The sequence below is a fragment of the Taudactylus pleione genome, unplaced genomic scaffold (assembly GCF_031769625.1).
Source record: "Taudactylus pleione unplaced genomic scaffold, aTauple2 ptg000065l, whole genome shotgun sequence".
Classification (NCBI taxonomy): domain Eukaryota; kingdom Metazoa; phylum Chordata; class Amphibia; order Anura; family Myobatrachidae; genus Taudactylus; species Taudactylus pleione.
This window is the reverse complement of record NW_028284467.1, coordinates 4,556,429-4,575,827: the sequence shown is the minus strand read 5'-3', so window position 1 is coordinate 4,575,827 and position 19,399 is coordinate 4,556,429. Positions and strand designations below refer to the sequence as shown.

The window sequence follows — 19,399 nt, the reverse complement described above, 5'->3', positions numbered from 1 at the left end:
AAAGATGATCACACTGCTGCAAAACACATCAGCTGAAAAACACTTGTATATTTGCAATCTTACGTCATAATGAATGCTGTAGCTCAGAATGGGACGAACACTATTTAGGAGTCTTGTGCCATAGGCAGGAAACAGCATTTAGTGCTCTTGTTTACGGGCGCTCAAGAATCTGCCACGTTCATTAGCATCACCTGGTTCACTTTGAAATTGTTGTAATGCTTAATTCTGATGTCCTTTTTTAGTGCTGTAGCGATATTTCCCCCTTTCAGATGGCGTGCACATGGTACAGTTAAAATGGACGATATAAATGATAACGATATCGATCATATAGTTATCGTTCATATCGTGCATTTTTCGGTGCCCAACGACCTGCGATGCGCGGAAACGTATGGGCGATATCGATATCTTCCATCGACCGTGCATGCTGGCCAACCTGGTCGATATCGATCAGGTTACTATAGGAACCCACGATCATTGATCGCGGATCGCTATAGTCGTTGGTGAATTGGTGGTGTGCTGGATGATGGATTTAATCGCCCAGCAGACCCGGGTGATCGTACAACGATATCGTTATCAATCGTCCCATGTGTACGCACCATTCCTTTTGTTGACCATATTTAGTTGTACTGCTACCTAGTAAAATATGTTTTGATGACACTCCACTTTAAAATAAACATGATATAATATACTTATATTTGGTCACTGTGATTATAAATACAGGAGAAAAACCTATGTAGTATCCGTATTTCACAGCGTAAGGCTGTTGACGTGACAACCCTCCTGAGGATTTCCTGTGGCTCCATACGATATTTAGGGCCCAACTCTTTATCTTGTATTTAGAAACCCAAGGCCAACCTTTCAAACTTTGAATATCTATAGGAAAGCTCAATTGTGTTGCTTTTTCATGAAGTGGGCCAGATAGTAATGAATACATACCCCTGCAGATATTTCAGATAGGTCAATTTTTTTGTGGGACTTGTTAGCCCAGGTATGAAAGGCATGTTTCCTTTTGTTACATATGACCTGCATTGGCCTATGCGTGAAATGCAGTATAATAGTAATTCTGGTATAGTGTAATGGGTTAAGAAAATACAGTAACACATTTAATTTGGAAATTAGTGTCTTAGTTTTTCTACAATTGAAGTTTTCAATTGGCGGTGACTTAATGGCTTCTTGAGAAATGACTGTATGGAACATAGTTATGTCACACTATTTTCTTCACATCCACCTTCCTGCATTTATCATCCAGCCCTCTCGCCTTGCTCATACTAACTTATATATTTTTCCATCTACACTTTGTTAAAGGTTGCAAGTTTTTTTCACCGGTTAACAATGCCCCTACCACTTTCAGTGATTAAAAGTCCTGTGCGGACATCACCTGTCTGAGTCTAATGCACTTCTCCAACCCCTCTGGCCCCGAGAGCAGTCATTAGCACTAGTATTTGCACTTACACCTACCCCATGCTTGGTGCAGATGATCTGACTGAAAATGGGGAGGACCGTGCATTTTCTCAACTCTGAATAGGTTGCAACTCTGTCTACACTCCCTGCATGCAAATGCCCATTCACCCATCGAGAAAGGCAACTAAGATGCTTACAAACTGCTCGCAGATGTTCCAGGTTGCGTATGCCCTGTTTTCTAAAAATCGCAAAATGCAGCTGCATTCAAAATGGCTCAGAATCCAGCCCTAAGATTTTATTGTAATAGATTGTGGTTGGATAAGATAGCTGTTATAACAGTATGACAGAAAACATTTGTGTTATAACAAAGTCTTTTTCTTGCCTTTTCTCGGCATTGCTACATTTCTGATTTCTCTCTTCTGCATGGATATTATAAGCTTCAGTATGTTGAAATGTTTAGACTATAACCCAATTGCTGTGTGTTGTCTGTTACTCTTCTTTGCCTGAGAACTAATGATTCCTATTTTGGAAGTGTGTGCTGCCCTTTGTACTTTCCTGGGCCTACCGACCTCTTCATGTTTTATATCCAATGTTTGTAGAGTGACCTTGCAATCATTAAGGACAAAATGTTGATTATTGTTTGTTTTGTTGTAATACCTGTCCAGATAATGCTATCCTGTTTGATTTGATCGATTTGGTGTATTTTGTTACATAAAAATTTTCAGTGATTTTTCTTTATGATGTGAATAAACTGTAGTTGTGTTTTATGTTCATGTTCCAATCATGGCAGCTCGGGTATGTGGTTATATTGGCTTTGTAGCAAATATGATACTTGTTGGTGGGTGTAGAGAAAGATAGAGATAGTCCTGCCAAGAGTGAAGCTCCCTATAACGATGTTACTCTCACTCTGTCCTTCAATCTAGGAGGAGCTGACTAGCACCAGCGTAGAGCACATTATCGTCAACCCTAATGCAGCTTATGACAAATTTAAGGACAAGAAAGTCGGCACTAAGGGACTTGGTAAGTGTAAAATTGTCTAATACAGAAACTGGAATAAGAGATGAACTGCACGCTCCTGGGCTTTTTGGTGTTATATATATATATATATTATAAACGTTGTAAGGGTGGTACTCCATGGCTTTCAAAAAAATTGACTAAAACACCATCAGGTAGGTATCAACGTTTCAGGTGTGGTTACTTACCCCTTTCATCACTCTTACCTATTATATACCACCAAGTGCAATCCTGGAGCTTCCGCCATTTCGTGCACACGGACGCACAACAGTGATGTAATGCGTCCCGCCTGCAACAGAGGAGGGGGGGAGGCCCTGTAATCATGTTTATACCTTGACAAAGGGACAGGTGCGTCCTGAAACGTTGGTGGTGTCACAGATGTGAGTTCAATACGGATTTATTGCTTTCAGAAATCTAATGTATATGTAGGGGATATAGAGGCGCACTGATTTCAACGTGACACTATAATATACACAAATTAAATATTGAAATAAAATAAACAAATTACCATATGTGACGCACCTCAAAACATCATTGAGTAGCTGCTCCAAAATAGTGATGGGGTATGGCACCCACAATAAATAATATGAAGTGGAATAAGGAGCGCCTACTAGTGTCAAAATAAACTTAATAAATAAAGTAAACACAAAAAAAGTGACAGAAAACCGTGATGGATCCACTACTTATTTGAAAAAGATGTTCTTCGGTCAAATGACCATAAGGAGGGATATGAAAAAGAAAAACAGAAAAGGAAACGACATAGTGTGTACCATTCAATGTTGTGTATTAATTCCTATATTCTAATAGTCAAATAGACCCTTTTGGGATTAATTCCTTTTACCAAAAGAAAAAAATGTTTTTCTAAGGTACATTCAGGGTCAGTGACAAATTAATTAAAAGCAATTTTAATAACACAGTATCCAACAATGGTAAAAAAAAAACACATGTACAAGACATAAAAATAATCAATGCTTATCTGTCCATATATGAGGGGTCAGTGAGCAGCAGTGCTACTAGAATATAGGAATTAATACACAACATTGAATGGTACACACTATGTCATTTCCTTTTTCATATCCCTCCTTATGGTCATTTGACCGAAGAACATCTTTTCCAGATAAGTATTGGATCTATCACTGTTTTCTGTCACTTTTTTTGTGTTTACTTTATGTGTATGTAATCCCCTCCCTCATCTGGAAAGTATTTACAATGCTTCACTTTTTCCACATTTTATGTTATGTTACAGCCTTATTCCAAAATGGAATAGATTCATTTTTGTCCTCACAATGCTACACACAATACCCCATAATGACAACATGTAAAGTTTTTTTTGCGACTTTTGAAAATTTAATAGAAAAAAAAAACTAAGAATTCACATGTACATAAGTATTCACAAACTTTGCTCAATACTTTTTTGATGCACCTTTGGCAGCAATTACAGCCTCAAGTCATTTTGAGTATGATGCCACAAGCTTGGCACACCTATCTTTGGGCAGTTTTCACCCATTCTTCTTAGCAGCACCTCTCAGCTCCATCAGGTTGGATGGGAAGTGTCGGTTCACAGCCATTTTCAGATCTCTCCAGAGATGTTCAATTGGATTCAAGTCTAGGCTCTGGCTGGGCCGCTCAGACATTCACAGAGTTGTCCTGAAGCCACTCCTTTGATATCTTGGCTGTGTGCTTAGGGTCGTTGTCCTGCTGAAAGATGAACCGTCGTCCCAGTCTGAGATCAAGAGCTATAGATTGTAAGCTTGCGAGCAGGGCCCTCTTACCCTTATGTATGTCATGTATGTATGTCTTTTACAACCCAGTATAATGTTAATGTTGATTCAAATTGTGAAGCGCAACGGAATTTGCTGCGCTATATAAGAAACTGTTAATAAATAAATAATAAATAAGAGCAGTCTGGAGCAGGTTTTCATCCAGGATGTCTCTGTACATTGCTGCATTCATCTTTCCCTCTAGCCTGACTAATCTCCCAGTTCCCCCAGCATGATGCAGCCACCACCATGCTTCACTGTACGGATGGTATTGACCTGGTGATGAGCGGTGCCTAGTTTACTCCAAACATAATGCCTGGCATTCACACCAAAGAGTTAAATCTTTGTCTCATCAGACCAGAGAGTCCTTCAGGTGCTTTTTGGCAAACTCCAGGTGGGCTGCCATGTGCTTTTTACTAAAGAGTGGCTTCTGTCTGGCCACTCTACCATACAGGCCTGATTGGTGGATTGCTGCATAGATGGTTGTCCTTCTGGAAGGTTCTCCTCTCTCCACAGAGGAATGCTGTAGCTCTGACAGAGTGACCATCGGGTTCTTGGTCACCTCCCTGACTAGGGCCCTTCACCCCCGATCGCTCAGTTTAGACGGCCGGCCATCTCTAGGAAGAGTCCTGGTGGTTCCGAACTTCTTCCATTTACGGATGATGGAGGCCACTGTGCTCATTGGGACCTTCAATGCAGCAGATATTTTTCTGTACCCTTCCCCAGATTTGTGCCTCGAGACAATCCTGTCTCGGAGGTCTACAAACAATTCCTTAGACTTCATGCACTGTCAAGTGTGGGACCTTATATAGACAGGTGTATGCCTTTTCAAAATAATGTCCAGTCAACTGAATTTACCACAGGTGGACTCCAATGCAGCTGTAAATACATCTCAAGGATGATCAGTGGAAACGGGATGCACCTGAGCTCAATTTTGAGCTTCATGGCAATGGCCGTGAATACTTACGTTCATGTGATTTCTTAGTGTTTTTTTTTTTTTTTTATTATTATTAAATTTGCAAAAATTTAAAAGAAAAGGCTTTCTACACGTTGTCATCATTGTGTTTAGAATATATATATATATATATATATATATATATACACACACAGTTAATCAATTCTAATTAGGCAGTACCAAAGCAACCATACTGCAGATAGTGTTGTTTGTTTTTTTTTCTTTGAAATATGTAGAAATCATTTCCAAGGAGGCAGTCCCTGACTTTATCATAATTGCGATTTGTATTTTTGTGTACAGTACCAGTCAAATGTTTCGACACACCTTCTCATTCAATGGTTTTTGTTTATATAAATTCTTTTCAACATGGTAGATTAGTACTGAAGACATTAAAACTATGAAAGAACACACATGGAATTATGTTGTAAACAAAAAAAGTGTTAAACAAATCAAAATATGTTTTATATTTTAGATTCCTCAAAGTAGCCCCCTTTTTGCTTGGATGACAGCTTTGCACACTCTTGGCATTCTCTCAATCAGCTTCATCAAGGTAGCCTCCTGGAATGGTTTTTCAACAGTCTTGAAGGAGTTCCCAGAGGTGCTGAGCACTTGTTGGCTGCTTTTCCTTCACACTGCGGTCCAACTCATCCCAAAACAGCTCAATTAGATTTAGGTTGGGTGATTGTGGAGGCCAGGTCATCTCAAGCAGCACTCCATCACTTTCCTTCTTGGTCAAGTAGCCCTTACATAGCCTGGAGGTGTGTTTGGGGTCATTGTCTTGTTGAAAAACAAATGATGGTTCCAGTAAGCGCAAACCAGATGGGATGGCATGGCATGGCGCTGCAGAATGCTGTGGTAGCCATGCTGGTTAAGTGTGCCTTGAATTTTGAATAAATCACCAACCGTGTCACCAGCAAAGCACCCTCACACCTCCTCCTCCATGTTTCACAGTGGGAACCACACATGCAGAAACCATCCGCTCACCTTCTCTGCGTCTCACAAAGTCACGGCGGTTGGAACCAAAAATCTAAAATTTGGACTCATCAGACCAAAATACAGATTTCCACTGGTCTAATGTCCATTCCTTGTGTTTCTTGGCCCAAACAATTCTCCTCTTGTTGTTGTTCATCCTCAGTAATGGCTTCTTTGCAGCAATACGACCATGAAGGGCTGATTCACACGCAGTCTCCTCTGAACAGTTGATGTTGAGATTTGTCTGCTACTTGAACTCTGTGAAGACTCTATGCGGTCTCTAATCTGAGATGCTGTTAAGTAGCGGTTTCTGAGGCTGGTAATTCTAATGAACTTATCCTCTTGGTCTTCCTTTTCTGGGGCGGTCCTTATGAGAGCCAGTTTCATCATAGCGTTTGATGGTTTTTGCAACTGCACTTGAGGATACTTTGAAGGTTCTTGATCTTCATGTCTTAAAGTAATGATGGACTGTCGTTTCTCTTTACTGAGTTGAGTGGTTGGTGCCATAATATGGATTACAACAGTAGTCAAATAGTGGTGTCCATTGTGTATTAACCCTACCTCTGCACAACGCAACTGATGGTCTCAAACACATTAAGAAGGCAAGTCATTCCACAGATTGACTCTTGAGAAGGCACACCTGTTAATTCAAAACCATTCCAGGAGACTGCCTCATGAAGCTGAGAGAATGCCAAGAGTGTGCAAAGCTGTCATCCAAGCAAAAGGGGGCTACTTTGAGGAATCTAAAATATGAAACCTATTTTGAGTCGTTTAACACATTTTTGTTTACAACATAATTCCATGTGTGTTCTTTCATAGTTTTGATGTCTTCAGTACTAATCTACTATGTTGAAAATAATTTAAATAAACAAAAACCATTGAATGAGAAGGTGTGTCCAAACTTTTGACTGGTACTGTATGTATTTTAGAATTATATGCATCTTAATGAGTACAGTTAGCTCTTTAAGTACTGTCTATTCTTGTAAAGACAGAATTCAGAATCTGTTCTTACTTGAACGCTGTTTAACTCTGCTAGGGAGCTAGAGATGTTACTATAATTTATCTGCAGGTGGCTAATCTCTAGCTGCTGGAGACAGCGTTACTATCCTTAGGGATGCCTTGCTATACAAACAAACATTTTAGTTAACTCTCTTTACTTGTAATATTTTTAAACGAATGAGCAAAACAACCTGTTACTCAAGTAGAGTAAATGTAAACTATGGTTTCCATGAGTTGGTGCTGTTAGGCAGCATGGCCATTTGTGCAAAAATATATTGAAATAGTCTTTCCTCAGCAGATGGCACAGACCTAAAGAATATTATGTTTCAGAGAATTATAGGCCAGTGGTTCCCAAACTCTGTCCTCAAGGCACTGTAACGGTCCAGGTTTTAGGATATCCATGCTTGAGCACAGGTGACTTAATTAGTACCTCATTCATTTTGATTAAATCATCTGTGCTCAACCATGGATATGCTTAAAACCTGGACTGTTAGGGAGCCTTGAGGACCAAGTTTGGGAACCAGTGCTATAGGCTAGCTGGACTCCTCAGAGCAGAACTCTCTGCAAAACTTTAATCTCCTAAGAAGCTAATAAACACTAGTAGAACTGGGGTGTAAGCCTTTATTCCAACATTTTAGGAGAAACCTGTTAAGCTCCAGAGAGCTCACAGCGTAAATTTCTGTAGCTGGTAAGTGTTAATGTGGCTCATCCATTAAGTTGGTTACCAGTATTTGTAGGAGCTGGTGTACAAATACCAAGGCTTAGGGATCTAATTACTCAGCAGTGTTAGGAGACAGAGTGATAAGGTACCAGCCAATCCCATCCTATTTGCCATCTCACAGGCTGTGTTTGAAAAATGACAGTTGGGAGCGGATTGGCTGGCACCTTTTCACTTTTTACTCTGTCTTCTAACACTGCTCCGTAAATAGACCACTTAGATCTGTGCGGAATCGGTGAACTGCAATTTTTGATGCGTTTGTCATGAACAATAGGTAATTCTGCCCATTGGACAACCACAGTACATTTAGTTATGTAATGTAGGTAGGATTCATTAAAAAATTTATATAATTTTTTTTTTATTTAAAAGTAAAGCCACTATGCCTTGACATCATGTCCTTTTTATAGTAAGGAATTAATGGCCACTGTTCTATATTCCTCTACAGCAGTTGCTGCATTAGGAAGGAGGTGCTTTAACTGAGCAGGCGCATTTTGAATGACAACTTTGCAGGCTTGCTGTGTGGGTTGACTGATACATAGGGACAGGATCAGTGATATTACAGTGACTCAAATGCCTTTAGACCTGTATGAGATCCCACCAGAACACTGTCCTAAAAATGTTGTAGGACCTTCAGTGTGAAATTATCGAATATTAATATCTGACAAATATTTCCTCCTATATAGATTTTTCTGATCGCGTCAGCAAGTCAAAAAGAACAGGTTATGAGTCTGGGGAGTATGAAATAGTAAGTATATTTATACTGCAGGAGATTATATTTAGTGTTTGGATGCGAACCATGATTTTTGTGTTACTTCTTAGGGTAGATGTTGGTATTATATTGTATAGTGTCTCTTAATTTACGGGTTTTTTCAAAGTATATAAAGAAATAAAGTTGGGAAAGTTGTTTTTGAATGTTCCTCTTTTGATCTTGGAATGTTGACTTCTTAAACCTTCTTTTTAAAAAAAAAAAAAAAAATCTCAATCCTGGTTTTTGTATGTTTCCAAATACCCAAATTTGTGAATTTTTGACATTTTCATACCCTTATAAATGAAACATTTGCATGAGTTAAAGAAAACTTTTATAGTATTGAATTTATCAAGAGACTTAAAGTAATTTGCATTGGATCAATTGACATAGATTGACCCTTAACTACCTTGTTCCTCAGAGTTTTGTTTCTAGTTTGTCATGCTATAATAAATATATATAATTTTATTTTTTTCCCAGTATCCAAAATTTGGGGATGTTTCACTATTTGGCTAGGTTATGCCCCTTATAAGTATCCTGTGAATTAGTTGCTCTGTAGAATATTTATATGCCTTATGGATACATTTATTATTGTGTAACAAAATATTCTGTATAAACAACTCTGCAATTTAAATAAATCTGTTTTATTTGTTTTATGGAAATCACTGCTAGATTTTCTTGTGTTGTTGTGATCACGTATTAGCAATTCCTCATCTAAATAATCGTTTAATATTGTGTTGGCCGTAAACCCTAATGGTTGTTTCCTGTGTAGCTGGGGGAAGGAGTGGGGCTGAAAGAAACACCACAGCAGAAGTATCAGCGGCTGCTGCATGAATTCCAGGAGCTGACACAAGAAGTAGAGAAGATACAGGTAAAAGATCCCATTCATTTGCATACATTCCATTATTTACAAATATCACTAATCGGATGTAATTCTGCTTTTGACAAACTATGCAAAGGCCAAATGCATGTTTTATATGGCACAAATGACCAAACACATCCTTCAGTTACACACTTCTCAAATCACTAAAATGTATTCACATGAATTCTGATTAGATAGAAAATGCCTGCCTGACGTCCAAGATCAATCCATTTGTCACGTTTGTATAATCAGGTTTTTGCCCTCTTACTTGTACAGAGCACTGTTAAGGAATCTGCCACTGAGGATAAACTGACTCCAGTTGCACTGGCCAAGCAAGTTGCGGCTTTAAAGCAACAATTGGTATCCAATCACTTGGAGAAGTTATTGGGCCCTGATGCTGCCATCAACCTTACAGATCCTGATGGAGCTCTAGCAAAGTGAGCACATACATTTATATCCTCATATTGAAATGCTAATTAGTTTGTGTTGCCTGACCTAAGGCAGATTCAGTTAGTTGTAAGATTCCATCACAACCCTTCTCGCTAATATGCTGCTTGATGATAATGCAGGAAAAGCTTTTCTTTTTTTTTTTTTTTTTTCAGTATTCGATAGAGGTGCAAGCAAAAAACAGGTCCGGTTTTCCTAATATATTAGACGAAAATGTGCGTAGTCGTACATCACACACAGCTAATTGAATCTGCCCCAAAGGGTATCTTTTCAGCTTTGAGCAATGTGACTTTAACACTCTGCTGCTGTTATTTGATCTGTTTGTTTTTCTGTCCTGTAGACGTTTACTGACTCAGTTGGATGTTGCTAAAACTAGAAAGAATCCAGAAGTGAAGAGCTCTGTAAAAGGTTCAGCCCAAGATAATGGTGGATTGGTGACCTATGAGCTACATTGCCGTCCTGAACAAAATAAGTTTTCCCAGGCTTCAAAGGTGCTGTAACATGCGTAGTGCTAGTAATATTGCACCGTAAATGTCTGTAATGTTTTGTCAGAAACCTGCCAATGTTTTTCTTGTATAACAGTTGGCGGAGCTTGAGAAGAGACTGGGTGAACTGGAAGCCGCTGTGCGCTGTGATCAGGACGCACAGGCAAGTTATCAGATACTTAAGTTATATATAAAGCATTTTTTACAAGATTATTAAAATATAATTCCATCATCCCTTTTCTTGTTGCAGAATCCCCTCACTGTTGGATTACAAGGATCTAATTTGATGGTGAGTAATTTGATTTGAGTGGTTGTCTACCTCCAATAAGGAAATGTAATAGTGAATATGGTCAAGAAAACCAGGAGTGAATGCATGCATGGCTCAGCCTAGACGCCATGTGCTGTCCAGGTTAGCAGCACACATCTGACATCTAATACAGTGCCAAAGCGTAATAAAGGACAAAACGGCAACGTCTCCTCAGCTGCCACATGACTAAGCCTAGACCTACACAGAGGCCAACTGGTGCAGATCTATCACTCCTTGCAGCCTGTTCCTTTATCTCTGCAATGGAACCTCGCTGAAGACTTCCTCTGGGAAGGGATTGCTGCAACACTCAGCTATTGGCTGCTGTGGCAGGCTTTACCAGTTAAGGGGCATACACGCAAGACGATATCTTTGAATGATAACGATATCGTTCAACGATATATCGTTCATATTGTGTATGCAATGAACAACCAGCGATGCACGCTCCCGCTGGACGATAATGATATCTATGGTCGTCCGTACATGCAGGCCAGTTTGGACGATTTCATCATGATTTGCATGTTAAGAGATATGGCAGGATGAATTCACTGACAGATATCTATCATAGATATCTTTCATTGTGTACACCCAATTTCGTTTGTTTTGCACTACAGAAAGTTCAAGGGAAATCGTTCAACGATATCGTTGATGCAGTACATCGTTCCGTGTGTACTCTGCTTTAGTAAGCTTACATATGTATCATTTGGCTGAAGAAAATGTCTCCGTTGGCCAATGAAATGACAAGCAGTATAGGGGTTGATGTATCAAACTATCTAAACAGTGGAGAAGTTGCCCATAGCAACGAATCTTCTTCGATCTATCATATTATAGAATTATGAGGATTTGATGGATGATGGGTAGAAGCTGATTGGTTACTTTGGGCAACTTCTACATGCTATAGAAGTCTTAATACATTCCTCCCCCCCCCCCCCCCAAAAAAAAGGGGCTTTACACTGGTAGACCTAGAGTCTCACAGGGCTAGGCTATGATTCCAGAGAGTGTAATAAGGAGTGTTAGATCTAAAACATTTTCCAATGAGTCTTTCGTGCAAACCCACAAATTATTAGATCTGACAGCGTCACCTACCTCCTCTGCAACATGCATTAGGGCCACTTTAAGATGGTCAGGATACAAAGAACACTAGCCAGCCCTTAAATCACACAACAAGGAATATTGGGCCCGATTCAGACTTGGGAATAGAGTAACATAGAGCAAGTAACTGTGTACCTGGGCAAACCATGTTGCAATGCAAAAGGTGCAAATACATATTTTTTTGCATGCGGGGTAAATACTGGCTGCTTTTGCATGTAATCCACAAATGATGGACAGCTTTATTTTTACACTGCAATTTAGATTTCAGTGTGGACACATTTTACATCTGCCCCACCTGCAGAGCAACATGGTTTTTATCAAGGAGCACAGTTACTTGCTTTTCTTACTCTATTCCCAAGTCTGAATCCGGCCCATTGTTATTAAATTACAGTATGCTGCTGAGATGCAAAGTATGTTTCTCATGCCTATGGGGCTGATTCAAGTGAGGATGCAAATGGCCTTACTCATGCAGAATTACGATTATCGGGAATCTGCGCATGTGCAGAACACGTCCTGCGAGATTGCACTCTGTCCCCGCTGTGCCTCTGCCTGATGGACAGGTAGTGGTGTTTGCAGGGCGGTGCGGGGACAGCCTATATTTAATCCATCTGCTCCAGACACTTAGTGCCTGATGCAGAGTAGAAAGTAAATTGGGTATATGTTGTCCCCTATCTGTGTACATGGTGTAAAAAAAGAATGAATGTTTTCTCCTGTGTTCATAGTTGTACATGTCTAGCGGTGAATCCACCTCTGTGATTACAGTATGTTTGATTTGCTGCTCATTGACATAATTAGTGCGCACTTGCTACTACACTATTCAAGATGCAGAAGGTATGCTTGGAAACAGGATGCTAACACCCAACTCTGTGTCGTTGTCACGCACTCATTAAACTTTGCTTATATGAGAACATCCTGTTACATCCCAGTTACGTCTCTTCAGTCATATGTTTAGATGCGGTGGGAATTTGCAAGCCTCTACACCACCTGTACTGGCGTGCCTTTTATTTTTGCCGCTTGTGCAGTGTGAAAACTCACAAGATATGCTGCGCAAATAGGCATAGGTTTAGGAAGATAGGGGGCTTACACTATCATTGTCTGGATAGCAGAACTGTTTTACTGCAAGAGACAAGGAAACCTCCATGGAAACATCTCTAAAAGCTGTTCCAGCAGAATTACTTTGTGCCCACCAGCCTCCACCACTTGTACCCGCAAAGTTTTTCTCAATGTTTAAAGAAGTGTCTTTCTGGCACACACCTTTGGGATGATTCTTTTAATCCGTTTTCTAAGGTTTTGCAGTTGGGAGAAAAGCCATCATCAACTCCCAATGACTGGTTCAGCATGACAAACATAACACTCGGAGAAAAATTGTATGCCAACCTTAAGCCCATATACCAGTCCTTTTGAGGAAATGTGAATGCCCTAGATACATAACTCTGGAAACCACTTGATTACTTGGTAATTGTGATTTACTGAAATTATCTAGCCAGGTATCCTGCAATGTTAATATATTGGAAATTAAGTACCCTCTACTATAAAATGTTCTAAAGGGCGAGTTCTTTTATATAAGACCATGGATCTCCAAGGTATTTACTCAGTGCTAAGTTTGTTTAAAGCCTAAGAAGCATGAGGTACTGTCAGTATGGGTTAACCTTTGCTGACAGCACAAATAGATGTTCTGTATTATAGGAAATCAAACTACATTCAAATATAAGTGATGACTTCATTCCTCATTGAATGCAGCGATGTATATCAATTGTTATTTTACATACTGTATATTCACATGACCTATGTAATAAAAGTATAGAAAATCTTTCAATCCTGAATTCTGTCTTTTCAGGACACAGTGGAAATTCTACAGGCTAAAGTAAATATGTTAGATGTAGCATCGCTGGATCAGGTGGAAGCCAGACTACAGGTGCAGCATCCGTTTATGACTCGTTCTTCTTTCTTTTGCTTTTTTACATTCAGAAAAATAATATAAAGGCTTTATGTAATGTTCAGCATTCTCCAAAAATTAAGATGAGGACACTTGTAAATATTGGTACAGATCTAACTGTAAAACGGTGCTGTTTCACATAGCAACCCATAAAATGGCTGCTTTTTTTTCTAAACTGTACTGGAAAATTGACATTAAATTCTAATTGGTTACTTTGGGCAAAGTCACCCTTTTTGCACTATTTGCTGTACACCAGTTTGCTGTACTCCAGATGTCCCCAGTGTATTGCATTTGTATCAAAGTAAAGTCTGATTTGAAAGCAGACGTATTATTTTGTTTATAGAGTGTCCTGGGTAAGATGAATGAAATTGCAAAGCACAAGACGGCCATTGAGGATGCAGACACGGAAAGCAAGGTATTATTTCTAACTTTATGTCCTAGATAATGGGTGGTGGGGTGGCACTCTTGGTTTTTGCTTTCTATTACCAAATCGGTTTTCCTATACTGGAACTTACAGTCAGGTTCATAAATATTGGGACATTGACAGAATTTTCATATTTTGTCCTCTATACACCACCACAATGGCTTTGAAATGAAACAAACAAGATGTGCTTTAACTGCAGACTTGCAGATTTAATTTGAGGGTAATTACATCCAAATCAGGTGAACGGTGTAGGAATTACAACGGTTTCTATATGTGCCTCCCACTTTTTAAGGGGCCAACAGTAATGGGACTCAGTAATCAACTCAAAAGCTATTTCATGGACAGGTGTGGGCTATTCCCTCGTTATTTCATTATCAATTAAGCAGATAAAAGGTCTGGAGTTAATTATAGGTGTGACATTTGCATTTGGAATCAGTTGCTGTCGACTCTCAGTATGAGATCCAAAGAGCTGTCACTATCAGTGAAGCAAGCCATCATTAGGCTGAAAAATCAAAACAAACCCATCAGAGAGATAGCAAAAACATTAGGTGTGGCCAAATCAACTGTTTGGAACATTCTTAAAAAGAAAGAACGCATCGGAGAGCTCAGCAACACCAAAACACCCGGAAGACCACGGAAAACAATTGTGGTGGATGACAGAAGAATTATATCACTGGTGAAGAAAAACCCCTTCACAACAGTTTGCCAAATAAAGAAAACTCTCCAGGAGGTAGGTGTGTATATGTGTCAAAGTCAACAATCAAGAGAAGACTTCACAAGAGTGAATATAGAGGGTTCACCACAAGATGTAAACCATTGGTGAGCCACAAAAACAGGAAGACCAGATTAGAGTTTGCCAAACAACATCTAAAAAAGCCATTACAGTTCTGGAACAACATCCTATGGACAGATGAGACAAAGATCAACTTGTACCAGAGTGATGGGAAGAGAAGAGTATGGAGAAGGAAAGGAACTGCTCATGATCCAAAACATACCACCTCATCAGTGAAGCATGGTGGTGGTATGGTAGTGTCATGGCGTGGGCATGTATGGCTGCCAATGGAACTGATTCCCTTGTATTTATTGATGATGTGTCTGCTGACAGAAGCAGCAGAATGAATTCTGAAGTGTTTCGGGCAATATTATATGCTCATATTCAGACAAATGCTTCAGAACTCATTGGACGGCACTTCACAGTGCAGATGGACAATGACCCAAAGCATACTGCAAAAGCAACCAAAGAGTATTTTAAGGCTAAAAAATTGAACATTATGCAATGGCCAAGTCAATCCCCTGACCTGAATCCGATTGAGCATGCATTTCACTTGATGAAGACAAAACTGAAGGGAAAATGCCCCAAGAACAAGCAGGTACTGAAGACATTTGCAGGCCTGGCAGAGCATCACCAGGGATGAAACCCAGTGTCTGGTGATGTCTATGCGTTCCAGACTTCAGGCTGTAATTGCCTGCAAAGTATTTGCAACAAAGTATTAAAAAGTGAAAGTTAGATTTAGGATTGTTTAGTTTGTCCCATTACTTTTGGCCCCTTAAAAAGTGGGAGGCACATATAGAAAACGTTGTAATTCCTACACCGTTCACCTGATTTGGATGTAATTACCCTCAAATTAAATCTGAAAGTCTGCAGTTAAAGCACATCTTGTTCCTCCGTCGTACGCATGCGCAGTGGGGAACATCGACCCACTTGCGAGCGTACTGCCGCTTGTGAGTGGGTCTGAATGACCCCCTATGATGGAAGAGATGTGTTTAGAAAGCAATGTAAATTCCAGTTGCACCTAAGCATTATAATTCTTATTACCTGTAAAATTGTGTGATTTAGCTGAAAATGACTAAGCTACCAAAACCTAGTAAATTAGTTTCAACTATTTATTCATATTTTTTAAATAGAAAACTTTATTTTGTCAATTCTCCTGGGGATCGGATTGAGGGTTCGCTAAATCATGTTGTCCAACATGTTAAATTTCAGCGATCAATCTGGACTATAGATTGGTAATGTATGGAGACGATCAGCCGATTTGCCAACCGTTACTAATAGTGATGAGCCTTGCAAGTTTGGCAGATCTGTAATTCGCTGAAAAATATCTGTAATGTATGGGTGCAGATTGGTGGATTGGGGAATCTTAAATCGGAGGGGGGGAATCATAGAATCTGAGTGGTTTTTTTTTTTGTTTTTAGATTGCTGATGTATGGGCTTCTTTAGGTGCATACATGGGACGATTGACCATTGAACGATATTAATGATATCGTTCAACGATATATCGTTCCGTGTGTGTATGCAATGAATGACCAACGATGCGCGCTCCCACTGGACCATAACGATATCTTTGGTCGTTCATACATGCAGGCCAACTTGGACGATATCATCAAGTATTTCCTGTTCAGAGATGTGGCATGATTACTTCACTGAACGATATCTATCATAGATATCTTTCAGTGTGTACATCCAATATAGCTTGTCCTGAACTACAGAAAGTTCAAGGGAAATCTTTCACCAATATTGTTCATACAGCATATCGTCCTGTGTGTATGCACCTTTAAGTTGCTTAAAGGGGCAGCCAGAAAAGGCACAGCCACTTATCTAGCACAATCTGCCCCTGTGCTCAAGCAAGCTGGTGTGTCTTCAGGTTGTAGGGAACCGGTCCTCCACTTTCTTGCATCCGATTCCTCAGCAATGCCAAAAGACAACCATTCTGGCTAAGTCATGCTGGGTCTGACCAGAGTTTCCTCCTGTTTTGGTAGAATTTTGGAGAACTCATCAGGTGCTAGGCACAAGAAACTTCATAATGGAGTGTCTAATTCTGAGTGCCCTCTCCAAAAAAAAGGAGGTGGTGGCACACTATTCAGTCATGTGTCCTCCTGATTGGACAAGGATTCTACAAGATAGGCACTCGTTCTCCATAACTTTGAGGAGGCATGGACCAAGGGCCTAACTCAGTAGTGCACGTCAGTGCACTGCTGAACGCAGATTCCTAATGACCGGCAATCTGCGCAGGCGCCAGACCTGTTCTGCGAGCCCGCACGTAACCTGGCAGCAGACTGTTAGTGATCGACAGTCTGCCATTTGGGGGAGGGGGCATAGATGGCCTCTGTTTTCGTTTGGGGGGAGGGGTTGTGGGGGGCAGAGACCAGGATCTCCTGGCCTCTTCCTTGCAGTTGCGACGGCCGGCTGCGTGACCCCATGGGTCACCTTAGCTGGCCGATGGTCTGCAGAGTATCCGATGCTGCGTTGGACCCAGCAGCTCGGATACGTAATGCAGCAGGATGTGTGATGTCTCCTGCTACATTACTATATCAGCACAGACGGAATTACTAAGCTGCTTGCGAGCAGGACCTAAGTCTAAATAGAAGTCTTATTTTACATTCAGATTGCTAACTCTCTGTTCGTTCCCAAAAGTAATATGAATAAGTGGGAAAATACACCTAATGTGGATTCCTCAGTAGCACGATTGCCTAAAGCCACTACTATTCCAGTCCTGAATGCTGCTGCCTCTTACTCTTTTTGTGACTACTGGCTGGGGCTGCTCAGAGATCCATTTCAGCTTCAGTTTGGTTCAGCAAGGCTGTGGAGAAATGGTTTGCCATTATGGAGGGCTTGGGCTGAATTTGTGACTTTGGTTGAACCTTTCCAGGAAGCTTCTGTAAACTTGTTTAATGTGACTGGATTATCTTCTTTTTGGGGATAAAATCTGGTCGTTGGTGGTCTATGCTCAGAGAACTTGGATCCATTGCATTTTTCGGGTCATGAATTTGGCCCAAAGTTTCCTGGCCATGGACTCAAATTTTCAATATTTTGTTCCCCGAGCCACTTGGTTATCACTTTAGCCTTGTGGCAAGGTGCTCCATCATGCTGGAAAAGGCATTGTTCGTCGCCAAACTATTCTTGGATGGTTGGGAGAAGTGGCTCTTGGAGGATGTTTTGGTACCATTCTTTATTCATGGTATTGAACATGCAGCCATTCAGCTGCTGTGGAACTACGCATCCCAGCATGCCCTGTCACATGTTTATGTAGTACTGATGCCCTAATACCACTTTATGCCACTGTATTAGCTGTCCAAAGATTTTTGGACAATCCGGGCAGAGAGTATGTTGCTTTTTCTTACTTGCTGTGGCCAAATTCCATATACTTGTAGCTAGAACTTAAATGGCTCTGGACCAGCCACAGGTTGCCAGGAGTGCCTTGTTGGCACTAGTGAAAAGTTTGAATTGAAATTGAGTCCCCATCTCTGAAGAATAAATTATTTTTGATTCCCCTGGGTGCTCCAGTTTCTTTAGTAATAATCTTTTGTAATCTGCCTGACGTAGTTTACTGCACCAAATACCTGCATTCTATTGAGACTATTAAAATTTAGGGTGAGACCTATTTATTTTCCGGTTGGTATTTTGAAGAAAGGGGAGATCAGAGATGATGAAAAGGAAATAAAGTAATGGAAAGAAAGGGGAAAATGTGACCTAGGCGAAGAGCTAAGAAGAAAACAATCATGGGGTACAGGCGAGATTCCCTGCCCCAACAATTTACTCACTTTCATTTCATTGAATCACTGTCACTTTGTTGTAACTGTATACATTACTCACTGGTACACTTTATATTCACCATAACCTTATAAATTATATTTTCTTTGTCATCCATGGGGGGGACAGGTTTTACACTGAGTATAAGTGGTGAGCTGGAGCTGGCTAGCCCAGACTCCCTCTCCCCTCTTCCTTGCCCCCAGCTCAGAGGTCCAGTTTTTCGTTTGGTGCCCATGGAGTGGGCAGGTTTTCAGGGGCTGTTAGTAAGCAGTCTCATTTTACTTTTATTTCTTTTATTTACTATCATTTGAGCAGGCTGTGAGTCAGTGTCTGAGACGCCCTCACTGCCACTCCAACAACCTCCAGATCCGACGGCCGGAGCACTGGTGACTGGGTCAGTGACCCTGGCCGGCTCCAGCGCACAAATGGAGAGCCGCAGCAGGTCGCATTGGGGACAGGTAAGGGGACCCACTAGACACCAGGTCCCCCTCTCTCCCTCTCCATTTTAACACATTGCCTGCCTTCAGCTACACGAAGAGAAACACCAGAGCTTCTGCCTCCCTGAATACCTAACTCAAGCTAGACAGGTTATACTCCCCTGTTGGGGCTTGGTTGCTGAGCAACAATTGCCCGTTGTATTACTCCCCTTATGCATTGAATGTTTCTGTGTGCATGTTTAAAGTGTATAGGAGTACTTTATTTGTTCTCTACACTTTCTATATCCTCTAAGTGTTTAGATTTACTAGTTTACAGACTC

At 40.5% G+C, this 19,399-nt stretch overlaps 1 protein-coding gene across 1 annotated transcript in view; it reads left to right on the top strand.

The window, feature by feature from the left end:
* DCTN2 (dynactin subunit 2) overlaps window positions 1-19,399 on the top strand; it is a 65,697-nt gene that overhangs the window by 27,712 nt on the left and 18,586 nt on the right. Inside the window, exons 3-11 of the mRNA XM_088465903.1 lie at window positions 2,325-2,421; window positions 8,503-8,564; window positions 9,337-9,435; window positions 9,703-9,863; window positions 10,214-10,364; window positions 10,456-10,521; window positions 10,609-10,647; window positions 13,592-13,669; window positions 14,034-14,105. Coding sequence (XP_088322029.1) covers window positions 2,325-2,421; window positions 8,503-8,564; window positions 9,337-9,435; window positions 9,703-9,863; window positions 10,214-10,364; window positions 10,456-10,521; window positions 10,609-10,647; window positions 13,592-13,669; window positions 14,034-14,105 — 825 coding nt within the window. The remainder of the gene's footprint in view (window positions 1-2,324; window positions 2,422-8,502; window positions 8,565-9,336; window positions 9,436-9,702; window positions 9,864-10,213; window positions 10,365-10,455; window positions 10,522-10,608; window positions 10,648-13,591; window positions 13,670-14,033; window positions 14,106-19,399) is intronic.